The sequence below is a fragment of the Centroberyx gerrardi genome, chromosome 14 (genome assembly GCF_048128805.1).
Source record: "Centroberyx gerrardi isolate f3 chromosome 14, fCenGer3.hap1.cur.20231027, whole genome shotgun sequence".
NCBI lineage: Eukaryota > Metazoa > Chordata > Actinopteri > Beryciformes > Berycidae > Centroberyx > Centroberyx gerrardi.
Genome location: NC_136010.1, coordinates 28,397,721 through 28,418,690, shown reverse-complemented (window position 1 = coordinate 28,418,690; position 20,970 = coordinate 28,397,721). Strand labels below are relative to the sequence as shown.

At 43.9% G+C, this 20,970-nt stretch overlaps 1 protein-coding gene across 1 annotated transcript in view; it reads right to left on the bottom strand.

Annotated features, from left to right (window-relative positions):
• Window positions 1–20,970, bottom strand: part of mib2 (MIB E3 ubiquitin protein ligase 2) — a 46,725-nt gene that overhangs the window by 15,161 nt on the left and 10,594 nt on the right. Inside the window, exons 2-12 of the mRNA XM_078288152.1 lie at window positions 17,883–18,278; window positions 16,361–16,532; window positions 6,851–6,957; window positions 5,040–5,234; window positions 4,697–4,839; window positions 4,201–4,308; window positions 3,994–4,098; window positions 3,335–3,497; window positions 2,586–2,719; window positions 1,635–1,783; window positions 848–1,004 (exon numbers count right to left, since the gene is read on the bottom strand). Coding sequence (XP_078144278.1) covers window positions 848–1,004; window positions 1,635–1,783; window positions 2,586–2,719; window positions 3,335–3,497; window positions 3,994–4,098; window positions 4,201–4,308; window positions 4,697–4,839; window positions 5,040–5,234; window positions 6,851–6,957; window positions 16,361–16,532; window positions 17,883–18,105 — 1,656 coding nt within the window. The 5' untranslated portion in view covers window positions 18,106–18,278. The remainder of the gene's footprint in view (window positions 1–847; window positions 1,005–1,634; window positions 1,784–2,585; window positions 2,720–3,334; window positions 3,498–3,993; window positions 4,099–4,200; window positions 4,309–4,696; window positions 4,840–5,039; window positions 5,235–6,850; window positions 6,958–16,360; window positions 16,533–17,882; window positions 18,279–20,970) is intronic.

Sequence of the window (20,970 nt, the reverse complement as noted above, 5' to 3'; positions counted from 1 at the left end):
TCCGGTCGGTAACAGTGTTTTCATTTTGTTCACCAAGGCCTTCAGTTACCCACTATCCTTCACAAAGTACCATAATTTGTTCCAATTCTGCACTATGAATCATTTTGTAAGAGTAGGTGCCACATTTTCAAATGGTGGATCTCTCATTCTGGAACCAAACGCTTCAAGTGGAGATGGGACTAATAATGGAGGACACACATAAAAACAAACTCTAGGCTGCCATTCCATTTCAGCTGAGTAACCGCACTGGTCAAGCAGAAAAAAAAATGTTTAGTGAATTCGAGGCCCAGTTGCAGGCATGTTAGACAGTTTGGAAAATGCCCCGAAAGAGACACTGAATCGCCTTAATGAGGCCGAGAGCTGAACTCAAGTAAGCAGAACACTCACAGTCAAAACACTATATCAAGTCGAATTTGTGTATGTGTGTGTGCTTGAGGACTGCTTGAGCGGACAGTGTTTGAGTTGCGTATGACGTGTATGGCGAATGACCGTGAATTAGGCTGATGTTTCAAAGTACAAGTCTATGAGTTTGGACCTGATGACCAGAGAGAGAGTTGGTATGCATTTCAGAGAATTCACTTTTTTATTTTATGTTTTTTTGCTTTTGAAATCAGCATTGCCCTGTCCATTCAAGTGTTGTAGGGTTTTGGTTGATATTGGCTTTGGAAGGCCAATACTGATATTTTTGGATTCACGCTGCTGATAGCTGATATTTTGTGCCAATATTCAGTATCTTGACCATTTTTATGCCTCCAAAATTACTAGAATTCAGGGAGGAACCTCCATTAAAGCCAATATCAACCCAATAAGTTGGTCTAACACTAGTAAGCGTGCGGGGCGCTCTCACCTGGAGGTTGACATCGGCAGAGTATTCGGACAGCACCCGCACCACATCGGTGAAGCCCTTGTTGACGGCGATGTGGAGCGCCGTGCACATGGAGTTGTTCAGCAGGTTGACGTTGGCCCCTTTGCTCAACAGTAGCCGCGCGATCTCTGCCTGATTGCTACACCCAAACACACCGCAAACATGCAAAGACACACACACACATACATTAAACATCCTCATTGTCTCTCATTCCGACTGTTTGAACATCTTGATTGATTCAACCCATCAACACAGCCGTGTTTTGAATCAAGTTAATTTAAACCAGTATGTGAAATGGGCTAAAACCTGCTGTGGCAGCGTCTCGCATGCTAATGCTGGGAAACTAACTGGTGGGAACTACACACAGCTCTAGGGTTGCGTGACAACTTAACGCGCACAAACACACACTTTTTAAAAACGGATATGTTTGTTTGCATGACATATCGCCGCTGGAAGCCACCGACAACACATGTAAGTTGTTATTCTCGACAAGTGTTCAAATCCTCAGAGATGGTGTCTAAAGCCATTCCCCCATCCCCACCACAACATTAAACAGAATGTTGTGGTGGGGGCTGGCAGATTAGGCAACACTTATGGGAATGAATATCACATGACAGGAAAGAGTCAGGCAAGTCCATCTGTCAGTCACAAGGTTTTCCTGAAGCCATGAAGAGAGGGGCTGTACCTCATTGTGAATTACAGAAATCTTCCCATTCAGCTTATATACAACCAATCATCAGTGTGTGTGTGTGTGTGTGCGTGGTCTCACCCGAAGGCGGTGTAGTGCAGCGCCGTGTCTCCGTCCTCGTCCTTGACCTCGATGGAGCTGTTGGCCTGCAGCAGGGCCTTCACTACTTCCATGTGGCCTTGGTGAGCAGCGACCTGCAGCGCCGTCTTGCCCTGGTTCTTGATATCCACCTGCCAGCAACACACACACAAACATGGCTGCAGGTTCATACAGGAGCGGCAGCGGAACTCCGGCTGGAATTAATCTGTTACACAATCTGATAAAAAAACTACTCAGGAACATAAGACATGAGTGCTTATCATTTATTAGAAGTTACACAATTTATACCATGAAAGGTTCAGAATAATTCATAATTCATTCAACTTAAAGCTGGGCTAGGCAAGTTTCTTCTTGTATTATTTGGTGAAAAAATCTACATCTCATGCCTACTGCCCACTAAACAACAAAAGCTAATTTTACTGTCCTCAGTTGGAGACTAGTTATCATGTGTCTTTGAGTACCTATCAGACATCTTTGGGGCTCTGATAATACCAAACTAGTTTCATTTTCTCATTATGACCTTGAAGTCTGAGATGGCGTAAAGACTCTCTGGGGAGCATTTTGGTAAAAAGATGAGAAAAGGTTTGAGGCCTGGCTGTTAAATGTGAGAAGCTCTATGATTGCTAAGTCTGTTAGTAGTCTTCGAATGTCAGATTTTTTTCCCTCCAAACAGATACAATTTGTGTTTTTATAAGATTTGAGGGGTTGCATGGTGTGAGAACTGAGATAGTGCATTATCTCAGTCTCTTGACCTTGTCTTCAAAATTTGGCATTCCCAAAATTTGGGAATGTCGTATAGTGTGTTCCCAAGTGTTATCTGGCTAACCCAGCCATCCTACCCCTTGAAATCCCCCTAGTGTTGCTCCACTCCTGGCGGAAGGAGCAGCAGACAGGCAGCAGACTGCAGCACAGGGAAGGGAGTGCTGCACTAACCTTGTCGGGATACTTCTGCACCAGCTCCCGCACTTTGTTGGCACTGCCGTGTGCCGCCTCGATGACCAGTCGGCTGGGGTTGTCCTGCTCTGTGGACTGAGACAGCAGCTTCTCTAGCACTGAAATGACAGTGCCTGGACAGAGGGACAGGCAGACAGAGCAAGAGCGAGGGGGAAAAGGAGAGAAAGAACAGAAAAGAAGGTCAATTTAGTTCTAGACGTTCCAATGCTAACAACATGCTTGGAAATGGTGTTGCAGAACCTTCCCACGCAGCACCACAAACAAAGACACATTGGTTAACGTCAAAGCCTAGCTCAATGCAGAACCAGTGGAATGAGTCAAAATGTCCCCCCATGCAGCGCAACCGGACCCCACACACTCACACACACACATACACACATCACTCACTTGTCAACCTCCCATTCCCACTGAGGTGAATATAACGCATGCACAGAATGGATTTAGTCATGACATGAGAGACCGGTGAGAACTTTTGACATAATGACAAATGCCCGCTGTGCTGCCGAAGCCTCTCGCTGCCAACATGCAGCTAAACACATACTAAAGGAAAAGAACACTTCCACAGAATGAAACGGACACCCGTATCCACATGCTGCTGGAAAGACCGATGGGGGAAAGAGACGGTTTTTTACGTGCATGCACAGCGGAGACAGAAAGAGCAGAAGGGGAAAGCGAAGCCATCCGGCCGGAGCACGAGTGAGCCCCCCTCGTCCCGGCAGAGGCCTTACTTCCGGATTCGTTGGGGTTCTCGGCCGTCATGAGGTTGGCGTCCACCTCCACCGGCTGGACCGAGAGGCACGCCGGGTTGAACGTCCATGTCTGGCCGCCGAACGCCACCCGCAGGTCGCCGTCGGCGTACACTTTCAGCACCTTCCCCACCTGGCCGAGGGCCTGGGGGACAAAGGAAGAACAGGAGAATTAAGGTGGGTGTGGCGTGAGCGGGCCAGTGGGGGCATTTAGAGGGGCAAACAAAGCACTGGAGAAGGTCGATAGGGGCAGATAAAGAAATGACGAGAGACAAAACGAATCAACCAGTTTTAGTCTTAGGTAACCAGGAAGTATTCATGGTTCTACATGACAAATGTCTGTGCCTCTTTAATTATAGGCAAGTAATCAGGGCACATTCGAGGAAACGGCTCTAAGCTTGATTACTTCCCGGGGTGCAGTTAATTTTCCCGCTGCGGCTCACTCTTAATTCAGCGGGACGACTGCTAAATTAAGGCTTTACAGTGGCGAGTTACACACTTAACAGGAAGTTAACCTGAAGATAATCGGAGCTGGGCATGAGTTTAGGTGCAACTAGCGCCAAAACTAGGGGAAATGGTTGATAACCATGGAGAGTTAGCATCGTCAGGCTACCAGCTAGCATCAGACTAAATGAGCATACAGGAGCCATGCTGTCTGTCCACTCTCCATGGCCAGTCTGGAGTCTCTTGACACTCTCCACGTCCTCCAATACTCGTACTAGTTCGCCCACTCCAAAACTGTTCACCTAGAGGGGAAAAAAAGACAGATTGAATGTTTTAATAGTATTCAGCTAATACTAATAAACCTCAGGCTATGCTACGGCAGTGAAGTATCAGGAGCACCGTACCTTGGTGAGGGCCCCAGGGTGGAAAGTCCAGCGGATGTTGTTGCTGTACTGGACTCTGACATCGCCCCGGTCAGTGATTCTGTGGACAGTCCCAATCCGACAGATGTACTGCAAACACAAAGAGGCCGTTTCAGCTCGGGTCACTCACTGCGCGGCTGTGACCTTAATGTTCGCTTTAGCAGCTGTGGTTTGAAAGTAATACGCTCCGTTTCCTTTCGCTCTGCTGCACGCCGATGTCCATCTGAGCCCGTTACATAAAGCTACTGTATGCCACGTTCAAGAGGCAATATTGCAAGGGTGTGTGTGTGTGGTGAATGTGAGGCCATGTTTGTCTGCAAAAAGAGTTCGCAGTAACTCAAACAAGAGGCAAACTTAACGTGGTTCTCCAGCCTGGAAGAAGTCAACGGGGACAAGTGCGTAAAGCTGTCTGTCTCTTATAAACATGGCTAATCTATGCTGTACTTCATCTATGTGGCAGAGGGGAGGAGTTCAATACCTCTGCCATTTTGGGGTTCCACCCTCCGTGTCCTTCCTGCATCTGTCTGAGAATGTCCACCTCCAGGAGACACTTGACCTTGTCGCCCTGCTGGAAGGAGTGGCCGTCGGCGCTCTCCTGCCGCTGCAGCTCTGCGTGCTCTCCTGGACAGACAGGTGTCAAGCATACATCAGCATCATCAACTAGGGTCCAACTGATGTGGGTTCAGCCACGCATGAAGCATGAAGCATGAAGCATGAAGCATGAACCAGCTTTTGGCCTGATTCATTGGTTTGCTTCTCTGGAGTCTAAAGAGTGTCTAAGGAATGCATGCTTTGAAACAGGAATCTTGTCCTCCTCTTACCGAGCTTTGGTAGGTGGTCTTTGTAGTAGAAGCCTCCTTGGACGTCGGACACGTATTTGAGGTCTACCTTGCCCTTGTGGCCCATTCGGTAGACGTTGGTGGTGCCGTTGGACCAGGTGACACTGGCCACGCTGCGACCGGACTCTGTGTCCCAGCCACGAATGTCCACTACCTTCCCAACCTTACCCTCCCCGCCTACACACACAAAAGCGCACACAAATATGCAAGAGAACATAATGCATAAGTTACTGAAGAAAGAAACATCATTAGGAAAAAATCTGTTATTGTAGTGAATGAATACACATGTAATCATCCATAGTAAAATTTCACATGCACAAGATCCAGGTCTGCTATGAATGGAAGACAGTGAATATGAGATATGAGACAGGCAAGATGACAGAAACAGAAGTGTGTGAGAGAGGAAAAGTTTTCCCTGCGGGCACATAGGCTGCAAAGTGTCAAAGTCATCCAATTACATTTTCTAGAGCTACTTAAGTCACTCTACAAATTCAAGGCTGAAACCAAGAAACAAGTGAAACCGTGAAATAGCTCTGTGCCTTATACACAGAGCTGAGGTGCGGTGGAGGATTTTTCTACGAGTCAAAATACCAGACAAAACACACTTCCCCTTTTGTGTTGAACTATAAAAATTAAAGTACAAAATAAACGTCATTGTTCAATAAACATTCGCAAGCCACCTTACTACTGTGCATATCCCAAGATGGCTTCACATCAATTTGTAGTAAATTTCAATCAGCTGAGAAAACCTTGGTTATCAAAACATTACAAAGTCATCAGGTTGCCTCAGTGCCCGACCACACCAACTAAATCAGTGACCCACAAGAGTAGAGGGTGGGCTGGAGGTTTCTGAGCATGCCCAGAACGTCCCGTGTGCACTTACCGCATACACCATTCAAGCCTGATGAGTGACTTAACCAAACCCCAGGGCCTTGATTTCAAAGACACCAAAAGGACATTTTGACTCATTCACTCTAGCCCAGAAAAGGGAGTGATGCTATTCTCAGAGACAAAGATGACCCCGGACCAGGAAACACAAAGAGCTAATAACATTTTATCCTTCCCTTGAGCAAACATTCAAGGGCTTTAATTTAGCCCACTGATGTGTCAGATTGTTTTCAACATCTATTGAAACACACTGAAGCACCAACCAGGGAAGGCTATTTGTATCTGACAGAAGGGGCATTTTTCAAAACAGCAACATTGCAAAAAATTAATTGCCATTTAGTTCCTAATGATTTGCAATAGTGAAACAAATTCCCTTGACCCCTGGTTTGTAACGCAATGTGAACCTGCAGACATTACAGGCCTGATAGCCAATGAAACCCAAGTCAAAACAGTAAATAACCCCCAAAGACCGCCATTCTCTCCTTCCTCAACAGTTGCAACATATACGTCTCTGTATATTCCACTACACAGGATTGGAAAGGGAACAACAAAGAAAATAAATGTTACTGAACAAAGTCTCTTTGAAAACACACACACACACACACACACACACACACACACACACACACACACACACACACACACACATCTGTGGAACAGACTCAAGTGAGTCACTGGCAATATAAGTGCATGCAGACACACCAATTAACACGACGACGTTTCACGGGTTAATGAGACGTGAGGTTGGAGTGTTATTATGGGTCGTGAATGGCGGAACACTTTGAAGAGGTACAGCTCCACACTGAAGAAGGTAGGGGGGCCTGCTGAGTTGGCAGCGCCAGGTTAGTGGTATGAACAGTCACCAGGGACGTCGGTTCACTCGGCCCTCCCCCTCCCCAACTCACCGTCTTGGTTGCCCCAATCCCAGTCAGGTCCACGAACCACTTTAACCCCCTGGAAGATTCCTTTGAGGATGATCCGCGGGAGGTTCTGCCTCGGTGCCAAGCTCACTCTGTGACGGGAAAAACATGGTATAAAAGCTGAACACAGCTGAACAAATAGCATTATGAACCATCTTATATCAAGACAATGTTAAGACTCACTATTAAGATCACACTAAGACTAACTGTGTTATATTAATTCTGCAATAGTCTCTCTAGAATGTGCTAGCCAAAATAACATACAAAATATGTAATCAGTGATTGAAAACCAGTTGGTGCAGATTCTTCTCTGGAAAAGCACAAGAAAACAAACTAAAACCTGAGGATACACTGAATCAGTAAACAAACAGCCTGGCCTACATTACCCACTAAGTGGCACACAGGAAAACACGCCACACTTAACAGCTTTGGCTCTGAGACATGTAAAGCCATACACAGGCCCCAAAGGTTGGAGCAAACACAGGAATAAGTGTAAAACACAGCCTGGCAGAAGACTCGGGAATCAATAGCGCTTGAGGAGCCGAGAGGAGTCTCTTCAAAGGCGGGGAGATGGCCTACATGTGATTGTGTACTCGTCTAAATTAGGACGAGGTCTTTCTTCTGACAGGATTTCAGAGCCGTGAGCGGCTTGGAATAACTCGAAACAGAAAACACATGGAGGAAACCTTCTATGCTTGGCCACCGATATCAATCTGCTGTCAACGCTCTAACCTCAAACACACCGACACCCCAACAGCCTAGACTCCAACGACAGAGTCAGACAATCACAATCCTCAGAAGCGGACGTACCTTATGGTAAAGATTTGATCAGATCTTGGTGCAAAGGAGCTGCCTATTCCCATGCTTTCTCGACGAAGTCAAACCCCAGCTTCCATTTTGACCGAACGGCTTTTTTCGGCTAGACTCAAAATCGTCTCAAATCCAGAGCGATCAAAAGAAAAAGAGCCTGGTGTGAGCGGTCTTCCTCGGGGAGCCTCAGAGAGGCTTTGCTACTCCCACACGTCTCTCTAGTGCCGGGGCTTTGCCTAGCTGTCCATAAATGCTTGACGCTAGCCCTGGCTATCATCCCCTGTCATCGGGCAGATTTTTCACGTTCCTGGGTTCCTACTGCGGGAACCGGCGGTACCCTTGCATCTTAGTGACTTAGTGCCGACTAACGGTAAATCTCAATGTGGGACTGTCTGAGCTGGGCAAGGACTGTGTCGAGGTCAGGTGTGTGTCTAAAAACAGGGCTTTGGGTCTAATCCCTAGACAGCAGAGCAATCAGAAAGCAGGCCGTCAGAGGGCAAAGCTAAGAGTGTGTGTGTTTGTGTGTGTATATCCCTGCCTGCAGGTATGCGTGACAGCAGGCACACAACATACAGTATGTCCTCATCTGCCTGTGCCTTGTCCTGCGAGGATAAGGGTATAAACATAGGCCTACAAACAGACATACATATGTACATACAGTCGCTACATGACATATCAATTTTCAGTGTCACTTCAATGCATTAGACAGGCAGTCATTACACTTTTTAGAGCTTTTCGGGGAATTCAGGAAACAAGATGATGGGGTTGTGATAAGGCTGACGAAAACAATGCTGTCTAGAGCAACAGGCTTCCTGAACTGGTGGATTGGGGATTGTGGTGAGAATGTAACAAACCGTGCCAATTTCACAATAGCACAGGGCAGATTCAATACAAAGCTGAAGTAGTAACTGAGAGGCTACTAAAAGAACAATACCAAACCCATAACCCGACCTTATTTATTGAGTAAGAAGGATGTCGAGCAGCAGATTTCTCGGATATTGCGAAGGAGAAGCCTCGGCTTGTGACGTGTTGTTGTTCAGTCCAGCTACTTTGAGCGCAAGAGAGAAAACAGTTCTTTCGAGGGATCAAGAGTTCCTAATCCTGCCCAACCAAATGTCACCTTTCCTCGCAGACCAGATCAGGGTCAGAGAATCAGACCTATTGACATAACACCAGGGTTGACAGTAGAGTTGTCATGGTGGTGCCATTTTGACACCGGTGTTGTTTCCCTCCCCAACGGCCATACCAGTTATACCGCCTGTCGCCACTAGAGGGTCTAAGCACTATCAAAGTCAGCGTCACTACAAATTCCTCGGCATTTGTAAACAGTAACACTTTTTAATCAGCGATTTATAACACTGCTCAACACTCAGGGAGTTAATGTGAGTGCAGTGCAGATTCTGGCATATTGCCCTTCTTTAGGCTACCATTGGATTGTACTGGACACATTGCTGTCACTAGGTAAGGACAAATAATTAATCCTATTCATCCTAATCTGTCATATTAGTGATCAGATTTAGTGATCAGTATGTTGTTAGTATGTCCATTTATCATTTTGTAGCCTAACTTGAACATGGAAGCTCTGAATATGTGCTTTTATTTTACAAAATACAAAATAACGGTATTCCCGGTGTGGGGCTAATGCCACCGGTGTGGACTCCAAGACCGTATGCCACCGGTAACACCGCCCACCGCGACAACCCTAGTTGACAGTCACCCAAGGGTCAACAACTCCTACACTTCTAAACCAAGCAAGATTGTTCAAAGGCCATGATGGGACAAACAGAACCACTATTTGTTTGCAGGCAATGCACCCACAAACTCGCCCAGGAAAATACATGAAATCCATACATTTATCCATATCCATACATCTAGTGATAGTTGTTGTATTCTTTGTATTCTTGTATTCTCTTGTATTCAATGTTCAGTGCTCAACACCTCAGATCATAATTAATCTGGAAAGTAAACCACACAGTTTTTGAGGTAAGCACATTAAAATACTTAATAATTAAGATGTGTATTTTGAAATTTTGGAATGAAGGTGTCAGAATGCATGAAAAAACACCAAAAATAAATTTCCCTCTAGGTGGCTACTTAATGTGCTAGTGGTAAACACTATGAAAATGCAAATCTAGACAGGACCTAAGTCTATCTTTTAAAACGCACATCACTATACTTGTCATCTCAATCAACTTCCCTTTAGTCCCCACATCCCCTCTCACAACCTCAAACCCCCTTTTCAAACACATCTAAGAGAATGTGAGGTGTGTGAGCGGAGTGCAAATGAGGAAGCAAGAGACTAGCGAGTCTCTAGAGGTTATGCCCTGGATATTACAGGAAAGAAATGACCGGAGAAATTCCAATTAGCCTAGCAGAATCTAATTTGAGTGGAAATTCCAGGCAATGTTGCCTAGAATAGAGAGAAAGCAGGATGGAGGAGTTGAGGAGGTCAGGTGGAGCCGTGTAGGATTAGACGTCGGGTCGACCCGATAGGCTCCCTGGGAACTGCTTGTGTGTGTTTATGTGTTTGTGTGCGTCGGGGAGCCGATTAACCAACTGCACACCAGCCCTCTCTCCCGTAAACATATGGTACACACATATGCTGCGCTGAGCACTGTCAGCATTCTGTTACCTACACACACGTCTCAGCGTACTACATGAGGCATGGGAGACTTAACTAAAAGCAAGTCACTATAAGCCATTCAGAACTAGGCCTGTGCCAATATGAAAACTTCATATTACAATTATCTTAGCCAAAATTATCTCAATATATGATATTATCACGATAATTATTAATATGATGAAAACCTTAAAACCAGTACTGTAATATACTCTAATTTACTGTAACAAACACAATACATTTGACTTATTTAAACACATTTTAATGTAAGACTATAGAACATATGTAAAATCTTTGACTTTTTTCTACAGTTCACAATTAAAAAATGCTGGTGTAGCTTATAAAAACTGTAAGAAAAGTTTTAAACGATACATAAAAATCCAAATAGCAGCATCTAAAATAAGTCAAATGCAGACCTGTGGATGCTGACTGCTAACTCAGCATATTAATACCGGTTATTGTCCCATCACTATTCAGAACACTGAACACAGTATAAAATAGCCATCTACTGCAGCGCTCTCATAAGACAGTGGTTCTCAACGTGGGGTCCGGGGACCACCAGGGGTCCTTGAGGGGGTTGCAGGGGGTCCCCAGTAAATTGATGAATTGTTAAATTTCACCATTATTTAATTTACAAGAAGTTAACACAATTAGAGAATGTAGAAGAAGACTGTTTTGATCATAGTTTTACTGTTATCTCTCTCTCTACCTACAATACAGATAGTCATGGAATTCTTGACAAAATCATATCTAGCAATAAAAATATTCTCAGATTTGGGTCCGAGAGACAAAATCTCATCAAATGGGGGTCCTAATGCGGCTCTAATGTGGACTAAATTAGGGGTCCTTGATATGAAAAAGGTTGAGAATGTCTGTCATAAGACGACGATTACACTGCAACAGTAATTCAATCAAAGCTGCATCGTGAATGCTCATGGTGACAGAAAATGCCCTTCATTCAGTGTTGAGGAAAAATGGATTATATGACACCCGGTGAGTCACTTCCAGGCACAACCGGAATGTACTATACAGACTTGCGGATGGAGATGAGATTAATACGTATAGCACATGTTTTCCCACCTCAACTTGTTCCACGTGCCACGACCAATTACCTAATACACCAAAATGCTAGCATGCTAATCCGCGCAGGTGAGAATGCTAGCGTGCTAATCCAGTTAAATCTGTGGTAATGACAATGGAACACCCCCTGGACTGTATATCCGGCTCTACTTGCAGACCCTCTGACCCCGTGTTTATGATGCCGCTGCTCGAGTATGAGCTCCTTGTTTACAGCGTTGACAACTTCCCATTTCCCCCTGAGGACACTAATAAAGTTTCTGCCCATCTATCTCTGCAAATTAAAATCTAGCCTAGTTAACTCTGTTACCATTAAAACCCTCACACACGTCTGGCTCTCGTGAAACGACCCCCGCTGGCCACGCTAAGCAGGCGCCCTGCCTCTTCACACAAACTACATGGGCTAAATTTCTCTTCGCTCTTCACTCCATGACTGCCAGTTCATAAATCAGTCTTATGAAATGCTTTCAATGCAATATGGGTGACTGGGGTCGGGAGATAGAGAAGTACTGTGTGTTTGGCACCGTGCATAATAAGCATAAAGCTGCCGAGAGAAGACGTGACTTCCATGTGATGTTTTCCCCGTTGCATGCTCTGTCCCGGTCCTGGGCAACAATCACAACTCCATTTTGGCTCAGATTATGGTTCGATATCTTTGATAACAGGGTGATGAGGGAAGGCAATGACTGCATGTTATGAATGGATAACACATTTTTAGATATTAAACTTAGTACTGTATCGAAGTTAAAATTCTGGTTTCGTGACAAGACTAGTCTCCGGCCGATAAAGACCAATACGTCCAAGAGTGTGAACTGTCTTTCCTGGTGCATTCTCGCATTCTCCACCATCATGCGTCCTCTCCAGCCAAGGCCAGAAATGTCTGAAGACTCCATTCACGTTACTGCCGGCTGACTGACTTTCAGCTGAGTCACGGTCTCTTATGCCACTTATAAACGCCGATATTCCATTCATGCTTCAGATGTCTCCATAAAAATAAATCTCCCCGAGACTCATAATGAAGTTGCGTTATCGGTGTGACGCGGATCCATTCAGAAGAAGCTTCAAATCCTCCTCAAACCGAGACCCGCTTTCTGAGCGTAAATCAGATTAGTGAAAGTAATTATCGGAGGGTAATATTCACGCCTTTACCACAGAATTGTATCAGCGCTTTGAAATATCACTACCGATTGTCATATCTAATAAAAAAATGAAAGAATGAAAGGATTCAAGTGGCAAAGTGGCTATCTAAGCAATTCGTTTCAAAGTGTGCTTACCGAAAAAGAAAATAGAAAATGCACTGTGTAGCTGCAATCTGAGCCACGTTTTCCTTCTCATCATACTGTGATCCCTTCGAATGTCACAGCCAAATAATTTCACCTGTGAAACGATTCCCAAGGTATAATGCAGCCAAATGGCAGCAAGGAACCGTCCTAAAAGATAATCCAATCATTGAAAGTTTGAAGATTGTGCATGCATTGTGGCCTTTTTAACTGTTTTTATTTGGCTATTTTACATTTAGATTAAGAGCCGAGCCTTTAAAAAGCATTTTGGTTGTGGTGCACGTCGCATAATAACAGACTGCTTAACATTACACTTTCAAATGCAGTGAATGATATAAAATTGCCTCAAACTGAAAAAACACACCAGCGGGAGAATCTCCATTGAGCCTATTTTAGTTTTCACAAGTTTAGCTTTCGTCTCATTAAAGTACCGCGGTTGTGCGGGATTGTAAACAACCTCTAAATAACTTGACAGATTAGAGGATTGGCTGTTAAGAGCAGTGCTGTTCGACACATTTATCAACAAGGGAAGGTTCCACAATATCTGTTCTAACCAAGGTCAATGATCAAACATCTTTAGTTTTCAGTGCATCAAGAACTTTCTTAATTTCCGGCATCCTACACTTAATTGAAATTCTATATATTATTGGTAGTTATTAATACGCCTATTAACATGTCTGAACAGCTTTTCCCCCCAATTCAATAAAATGACAAATGAGCCTGACGGTAAGAATGCAGTGGTGTTTGCAGAGGGGGAATGATTTATCCTCAGGTCATAGAAAGGTGTTTGTTCCACCAGAAGCTACCGGCTTTAATGAAGGACATTGCTGAGCCAAACAACATTCAGGCCCCCGATGAGAAATCAATACCGGCGGAGAGAAACTGAGGTGGGAGACGAGGCGCGACGAGGGTCCAACCTCTGTCAGAGTGCTGAATGATCACTGCACGGTCCACTTTCACGTTATACATGGGTTGCTCATATTTACTGAGGAAAATGTACTCACAAAACATTACATAGTAGAGACTGACAAAAAGTGGTAGAAAGGGGAATAAATGGCCTTTATCTGCTGAGCAAAAGAGTAAGATTGTCCCATTTGACTCAACTAAGAGTTTTCAGTGCTATTCTTTCAATATGAGTTTCAATTATCAATTTAGTGTCCTTTTCAGCCTGGACTGTATTTTCCATAATCTTCCATTGTACCGATCGTTTCTGACCAAAATCTTGGCAATTGCTTCACTAGAGCTACTTCCATCTTTTTGCCTTCAATACAGTCCTATAGGGCCAATGGACACTCCAAAAACCAACCCCCAAACCATGACTTCTTCAACATATTGACTCACTCTGTAATGAGACACGTCAGCATCTACACTTTGTTGCAAAATAACACTAAATAGAGCCCAGCGGATGACTAAAAGCATCAGTCATGAACAAAAAAAGATTTGCAACACTCATTAGGAAGCACGCGCAGGAACGGACCAAAGTGAGTCGGACCTGGACTGATCTAAAATCTAGAAGAATCCTGCGTTCTGTTAAGTGTGTCACACATATCACCCCCCTATTAAAATGGGAACAGGCCAGCCAGCTGACATTCAGACAGTGCCTGAGGCGGTTGGGAGCTTTACTGTGAACTGATGCAGAAGAGTGGATTCTGAAGGGAGAAGTCACTCCAGTAAATCTGGACACATTCGACACTTGGAATCAGCTCACTGGCCGTTTATCCATAGCAGGGCAGCAGTCGCTTATTAGTGTCCGTACAAAACTTCCAAATATTTCTGCTTCTTCTTGTTATTCTTCCACCTTAACTTTGTCATATAACTTCTTCATATTTTAAACATTCTTTGGGAGCAGATTCTTTGGTATGCATACATACTGTATGTAACCCTGTGCAACCAATAGTGATTTAACAAATATGCAAACATAATGATTCATTGTTCTGTACTTGGTGACAATCCACCTGTAAGAAGTTGGATAACTTCATACACTTGACCAGATGATTGATATTCTGTGGTGTTGGAATTTTTCTCTCTCTGAAAATAATAACAGACACTATATTTCTATTGTATATATAAAATTCACATTAATGCAAGAATTTCGGAATTCTTTGTCGCGATTAGTTTGCATGGACTGCTGTGATACAGTAATGTATAGTGAGATATATAACTAAATCTATTAATGATTGTAAGACAACACATACTCTAGCATTATATAATAAAGTACAATGTTCTGTAAGCAGTGCCTCTATGTAATGTTATAAGCTATGTTTGTTGATAGTTCAACTGCAAACATTACCTAGCCTCATGTTACTGTATTCTCCACTGAAGAGATGAAGGCAGTTAATCAACTAGGGAGCAAGAGAGCTGAGATCGCATTCAAATATACTGATAAATAATTAATATCATGAGTAATGGTCATGCTTATGTTTGGTTATGTTTATGTTTGTTTGACAAACAAGGAATGTTCATTTAAGTATAGCTAGTTATTCAGCAGTAAATTGGCTCTAGTAAGCATCCAGATTAAGTTCCAAAATTATTTATATTACACTTTATGTATTGAATGGCTGTCTTGTACTCATAAGTTATCAATGCATAGTTTTGCAGAGTTAGTCCCCAAATGTATACAGTATTTTTTAACTTAATTACATATGAATATTCATATTGAAGTCAGTGGCTATTTACTAGTGCACTACCTACTCCTACATGCTATCAGTCCAATTGTAATTTTGTACTTAACTATGCCTCTATACCAGTGGTTCTCAACGTGGGGTCCAGGGACCACCAGGGGTCCTTGAGGGCGTTCCAGGGGGTCCCCAGCAAACTGATGAATTGTTAAACTTCACCATTACTTCATTTACAAGAAGTTAACACAATTAGAGAATGTAGATGAATGACTGTTTTGATCATAGTTTCACTGTTATCTCTCTACCGACAATACAGATAGTCATGGAATTCTGGACAAAATCATATCTAACAGTAAAAATGTTATCAGATTTGGGTCCGAGAGAAAACATGTCACCAAATGGGGGTCTGTGGCTCTAATGTGGACTAAATTAGGGGTCCTTGATATGAAAAAGGTTGAGAATCACTGCTCTATACAACTTTTTGACACTACTTATACTGAAATTATGGTCCTTTATAAAGTATTTATTTAAAACAAAAAGAGTGGTCAATTGAACCTTTTTCAAAATCCATATTAGAAAATTAATTCCAATGTCATATCCTCAGGAATATCAGCCATACTTGGAGTACAAAATTCTCATGTAAAACATGAGTTACTTCTGTCCTGATGCATGCATTTCTAACTTTTGAAAACTAATTTCTTTCTTTGTTTCTCTTTCTTGATCTTTCTGTCTTCATTACTCAATCCAGTGCTCTCACAACTTGATTTTTTCCTCAAATCACACTTGATGCTTTGTATGTCGTTCTGATACTCCCTTGACTTGACAACAATATATGAAAAGGTTCCTTTCCTATAGCATTCTTAAAATACAGAACAATTTAGAGCTAAAGTAATGTTTTTTTGTGGGAAACTTGCAAAAGAAACCACACAAATTAAAGGATACAACACTAAAAAGGTTATACTTCCTATGAATCGAGTGGATTCAGACAGAGCGAGCTAGTCAAATACAGACATTCAAATGAATGGAACCACAGTATAACTGATTGAAATGATGATCAGACAGGCTTGGGAAGCGGCGGTGTGGTACTCACGGCTGGGAGTGCGCTGTCTCGTAACGCTCGAACGCGTGGCTCAAGTCGTGCTTGTTGTTCATGTAACACTGGGTGCACAGGTCATAGTCGAAGCACACCTTGCACTTCCAGCGCATTCCCATGATGCCGTGCTTCTTGCAGCTGTCGCAGATGATGTTGGAGTGACGCACCCCTGGGGGGGGAAGGAGAGGCGGTTGGATGGTCAAAGACAAAGCCCCAAGGGAAAATGACTGGGGTCATAAATTCAACAAGCTGAACACTTTGGGCTTTTCATATTTCAGCTGGGATACTGTGCCTGCTCAAAAACTACTGGAACACTAATATGACTATAAACAGCTTATCAAAGGCTTAGCATGGAATAACACAGAATAACATATACAAGCTAACAGGGCTTGAAATTAGTACTAGTACTACATGCTGGATACTTTTGACTATGGAAAGCCATTGTGGCAGGTAAGTAGCCTGTGTTTAATCACTCTTTTCTTTTCTAAAATCTAGTTTCATTGCTAAGAAATTAAATTTACTAGCGAAGGTTTCATACTCTGCACATTAAGATGCAAATATTCAACTACGATGTACCGTTATCTCCAATATGTAAGTCACTGAAGCATATCGCAGCATACATCATGTCCTTACCCGATGTTACTCAACAACACAGCAGCTAATATCATCAGATGTGGAGGAATTGAGGCGCACACAACCGGTGACAAAAATACCCCCCCCCCTCTAAACCTCAGCTCTTCATCTCCTCCTCTGTCCTTCTATTCTTTTCGCTCCATTAATTGAAGGGCCAAAGCATCCAAGGCAGAAAAATGTCGCTTTTAATGGGGCAAAATGCAATTGAATCCCGCATGAGCGTGTGTGTGTGTCGTTCAAGTCCAAAACAGAGCAGGATTAGCTGATGGCTGAGAGACTGGTCTTTACTGTACCACGCATGTTAAAAATGGGCTCAGAGAAGGCAATGACAAATATGCAAGATAAACATGTGGAAACAGATTTCCGACTAAAAGCGTGTGACCTTCATCACAGCTGATAGAGTACAGAAAATGAAATGACCTTTGATTTTTTTTTTTTACTTGAAAAGAAAAACGTTGGGCAAAAAAGGAAAAAAAGGAAATAGCTTGTCTTGAGTAGGGTTTGACCAACATACTGTAGGTATTTGAAGTGAAACTGCTGATAGCCGCTTAAATGCTTAAACAGCATTTTGACTATGGGATACTAAATCTTTCTATCGAGACCCAGGATGACAATAGTAGCCTACTACTTGTGGAATCTGATTAAAATGTCACAAGACACAGTTCAGGTTAAGGTCTTCCCATAGACAACCACTGTAGTACTGATCAATTCTATGATAAATATGAAATCAAACAAACTGCATCATATTCGTTAGGGATGGGACGATATGCAATACGCGTATCATTTTTCTGCCCCACGATACACTGTCACATTTTTGTATCGCGATATATTGAATTTCGATATATTGTCCCATCCCTAATATCTCCCTAATGTCTCGAGCGCTCACCGATCTGCGCGTTGTCGTAGAGCAGCAGGTCGTAGGCTCCCTGGTAGCCCGTGCGGTAGTTGGTGCGCGTGCCGCTGTCCCACTGAACCACCACCGTCTTGTCCGGCGTGGTGGTGCTGCCCTGCCGCCCGATCTCCACCACCGTGCCCACGTGGCCCTCGCCGTCGTCCTGGTTCCCCCACTTCCAGTCGAGGCCGCGCACCACGCGCATGCCCACCTCCATGCTGCCTCTGCCGGGGCCCGGCCCGGGGGCTGCTGAGCGCGACGGCCGGGGCCTGGCGGCGCTGTCGCTGCTGCTGCGCCTCCGGGGCCTCTGGGGAGCGGGGCCGGCCCGGCCCGACGACAGGGAGGGGAGGGACGGCACCAGGGGCGTGTCCGGGAACAGGTCAGGGGTGACTGGAGGGGAGAGGAGAGAAGATTAACGCTTTAATGGAATCTGTGGGGGGGAAATCGGTCATTGCAGTGGCAAAATCACTGTAGGATACAGCAAGGAAATAAGAGAATATAAATAAGAATAGATAAAAGTAGGGTATTAAAATCACAATGAAATGAAAAATGACTTTTTTCACCTTCCAACCAATAATACCATCTAGACTGAGGCACTGCAATGGGCTTCACTGCCTTTATCTCTCCATGTTTGTCCTGGTCCAACCTGCCCACTTTTGAACAGTCCCTCCCTGCATTATGTCCTGCCCCAACATCCTCTTTCAACTCAGTATTCCTCAAATTACAGAAGCGAGAAGTCATCAAAATGCCATTCCTCATGACTTCAAACATAACGCAACAGGCAATTCCAACGTGTCAAGAACATATCAAGTAGAAATGTATGAAAAGTATGGAAAAAACAGCATTATGAAGGTGTGAATAAGAGTGGTAGGACAGACTGACAAAGAAAACTGAATGAAAATATGCATGCTATGGAAATACACCAAAAAACAAAATATGTTCAGTATGAAATAAAACTAGAAAAATAAGATTTATGCAATATATGACGACAAGGAGCATATGGAAATATGAATTTACAGCATATATACAGGATGTGCTGACTAGGCATCACGTTCACAACAGATAGAACTGGAGATACAAAGGGAGACGTACACAGAGGACAAGTCAGATGAATATCTTATACCTCGGTAGCATCTGATATTTGAAAAATGTTGTCCGACCACTCTTTCGGTACACGGCTCCTCGCTGTGGAAATTTGCCAAGTTCATCTCAGCGCTTTAGAAAATTTTGCACCCATTCCTTTGCTTTGAAACAACTAAAAATCGCACAACCTGCGTGCTGTCCGACTACGTGTTAGTCAGTGGCTGCTGAGGGACGCACGAAGCAGCATGCCTCATGTCTCATTAACTTCAGAGCAGCGGTTCTGCTCTTCGCTGCTGGATCATCCATCGGAGGCCTTGCTGTGTGTCGTGGCACACTTCTGGAGGGAGCAGCTGGACACCACCACTATGCCCCGCTGCGCTAATCAAGCCCTGACCTGAGACACACACACACACACACACACACACACACACACACACACACACAGCCTTGTACTTATATCCTCATGAGCACAATCCATTGACTTCATTCATTCCCTAAACCTAATGCTAATTCTAACCCTAAAACCAAGTGTTAACCCAAGATGGGTAAACTATGACTTCCAGTTGATGAGCATCTAAAAGAAATCAACCACCAACATGAATTTTCAAAAAATGTTTCTCATATAATTAAAATCTGGGACAATTTATCATGATGTAGCCTATACTATGAATTTAGGTCATAAAGATTTATGTCAGCCTGAAAAGGGTGCACTGTCTTCCTGCAAATAGAAAGGAGGGTAAACTGAGTTCAGGTGGGTTTGCCCTCCACTACATCCCTGCCTAAACCTAATCCTAATTCCAATCTTAACTCTAAACCCAAGTCCTAACCCTAAACTAGACCCAAGAAGAAGAAGAAATGTCATTGCTTTGAAGGTCTAAAACTCAAACTGGTTCTCACAAGGATAGAGGTACAAGAAACACACACACACTCCACTGATGACTCCGGCATTTCCAATTCATGCTGCTGGTCACTAGAAAACAAGAACAAACACAGGAAGCAGCGCCGGCGTGGAGGCCTGAGTCAGCAAATTAGACAGGAAACTTCGCAGGGCTGTGTGACCGTCAGCGGCCGGCCAATCAGACCGCGGGAACGGTGCCCATCAATCACCACGCGCTTTGAAATATTCTTCAAGTGGAACGGCAAACCCCGGCGAGGTATCCCATCTCCAATCTCCAATCTTTACAGTCAGTGAGCACATTTAAAACACAGTGGGCTTGATTAGACTGGTTTTGTTACTGCAGTGGTGTTTCTGTGTCGACCGACCCGACAAAAAAAACAGACACAGATGTAGGTGAGGCTGCAGAGAGGCAAACCTGCAGCCTTGTAAAATCGGAGGACAGTATATCAAGTCTGTCTCGAACTGCAGCCTTTACATAACATCATTCGTCTAAGTGCTGTTAAAACAAACTAAGCTTTGTCCTTTAAGAAAGTGGAACACACCCCATAAATGTGAGCACTTCTCACTCCAAAGACACATTCACACTCACAGGTCCAAAGCCCAGTGAGAACCTGCAGCTTATTAGCAGGCCGCGCCACCTAGGAGGCTTTGCACTTACACAAAACGCTCATCCACTGATTCCACCAGTGCCAACTTAAGCTCGCCAAATACCATTTATTTTGTCATCTTCACCTAATTTGGTTTTTAATACATCTGCTGATATTCAGCCACAGGGTTTAGCAAAGAATAATCCGTCTCAATCTTCCAATAACAGGCCAGACAGACGACTGCAATATAGCTGAGATGACACTGGCACGCTTATCAAGATTACAATGTCGTTTTGGTATTAAAGGCGTCTGCTTAAGCACGAAAACATATGGGATGTAGGGGATCAAAGGAGGGAAAGCAGGCTGCTCATACTCCATTTTCCGGCCAAAATGACAGCTTAGCCTCTTTATGCACTGGATTAATAGCCAGTCATCTGACATTTCAGCATGCAAAACAGAAGAGCTGTCGCAGGAAGCGGACGGCGTTCCCACAGCTCCCAGCACTCTGCATGTG